We start from the raw sequence: 2,039 nt of genomic DNA on the forward strand, positions 1-2,039 counted from the left end.
GTGTTCCCAGATGAACGTTATAATAAACCCAAACTCACAACAACATGCAGAGATGGAGTTTGAGCCGCTCCACACGTGTAAATGATATCAGTTCCTGTGGAGCTACTGTGCCGCTGTGTGACGCACGTACTTAACCTACACGCCTATAACTGCATCGCATATAATTACTTAATTAAATCGTAGCTAGTGCTGGGCGGTATACCGGTTCATACCGAATACCGGTTTTTATTTTTTTATTTTGCCGGTTAGTCGACGCAGGCAATATGAAGTCGATGGTTTTTTAATATCGAATAGTCGAATAGAATCGACGAATCGCGACAGCCCTAAAGTAGATAGAATAGAAAAAGAATAGAGAAGGCTAATGTTAGAGGCTTTTTTTTGTTAAAGAAAACAAGCAGTTAGAAAACGAATAGAGAGTGCAAGTGTTAGAGGGTCAAGTGTTTTCTTAATATAAAACAAATAAAAAACAAATAGATAATATAGAATTAGAATAGAGTGCTAGAGTTAGAGGGTCAAATAAAGATGGAAGAGATGCGTTTTTAGCTTTTTATATATATACACACCACCGAATCACGAAGTTGCTATCTGAAACAAAATTCTAATTATTTTAGAAAATATTACGTAAAAAATATGAATGTCATTTCAGCAATGTTTAAATACATAAATTATTTACATATCAGCAAATGCATGTGTTATTTACTTTTTTAAAATAAAAATAATGTGATATATCATATCAGCTTATATTGGACGTCAGCCATCCTGCTCTCTAAGATACTGACCATCAAACACATAATCTTTAGACAACCTGACTGATCATCACACTCACCTCCAGATCAGAGCGCAGCTTCTCTTCTCTCTCTGTGCTGCGGTTCAGTTCTGTTGATTTATGCTTCAGTTTCTCTTTATGTTTCTCTCTGTCTCTCTTCATTCTCTCCATTTCACATTTTACCTTCTGTAGAGTGTCATTATGTTCCTGTTAACAAGTTTAAAAGTTTGAGGTCAATACGATTTTTCTTTTAAAGAAATTAACACTTTTATTCATCAAGGACGCATTAAATTGATCAAATGTGTCAGTAAAGACATTTATAATGTTGCAAAAGATTTCTATTTCAAATAAATGCTGCTCTTTTGAACTTTTTATTCATCTGTGAATCCTGAAAAATAAAATGTATCACAGTTTACAAAAAAATATTGTGCAGCACGACTGTTTTCAACATTGATGATAATCAGAAATGTTTCTTGAGCAGCAAATCAGCATATTAGAATGATTTCTGAAGATCATGTGACACTGAAGACTGGAGTAATGATGCTGAAAATACAGCTGTGCATCACAGAAATAAATTACAGTTTAACAGATATTCACATAGAAAACAGCTGTTCTGAATTGTAATAATATTTCACAATTTTTACAGTATTTCTGATCAAATAAATGCAGCCTTGGTGAGCAGAAGACATTTTCAAAATCTCACTGACCCCAAACTTAATATAAAATAAAAAGGTAGGTAGACAGACAGACAGACAGATAGACAGATAGATATAGATAGCTAGATAGATATAGATAGCTAGATAGCTAGATAGATAGATAGATCTTTACCTGTATCAGTGTTTGTAGTCGGCTCTTGTCGGCCTGCAGCAGGTCATTCTCAGCGTTTGCACTCAGCAGCAGATGGTCTCTCTCGTGCAGCTCCGTGTGGAGGCCCTTAAGGTCGTCCTCACGTGCCTGCTGCATTATTTCTAAAGATCTCTGTAGATCTGATACCCTCTGATGCAGCTCCAAGTTGAGGACTACACACACACACACACACACACAATATCAATATCATACTATGGTCATTCCCACACAAACACTGAATAGTGCTTTCATTACAATAAGGTGAGTCTCTCAAACGACCAAAAAAAAGAGAGTTTTTATTTACTGGAGCTTGTGATTTTGAGAAATATCTCTGCATTTGTCAGGTGACACACACAAACACACACTCTCTCTCACACACACACACACACACACACACACACACACACACACACACACATTCTCTCTC

General features: G+C 35.9%; 1 protein-coding gene across 1 annotated transcript in view; it reads right to left on the minus strand.

The window, feature by feature from the left end:
• ccdc171 (coiled-coil domain containing 171) overlaps positions 1-2,039 on the minus strand; it is a 29,804-nt gene that overhangs the window by 16,386 nt on the left and 11,379 nt on the right. Inside the window, exons 4-5 of the mRNA XM_016466655.1 lie at positions 1,595-1,785; positions 827-973 (exon numbers count right to left, since the gene is read on the minus strand). Of these exons, the coding sequence (XP_016322141.1) occupies positions 827-973; positions 1,595-1,785 (338 nt within the window). The remainder of the gene's footprint in view (positions 1-826; positions 974-1,594; positions 1,786-2,039) is intronic.

This window comes from Sinocyclocheilus anshuiensis, unplaced genomic scaffold (genome assembly GCF_001515605.1).
Source record: "Sinocyclocheilus anshuiensis isolate Anshui unplaced genomic scaffold, SAMN03320099.WGS_v1.1 scaffold444, whole genome shotgun sequence".
Lineage (NCBI taxonomy): Eukaryota > Metazoa > Chordata > Actinopteri > Cypriniformes > Cyprinidae > Sinocyclocheilus > Sinocyclocheilus anshuiensis.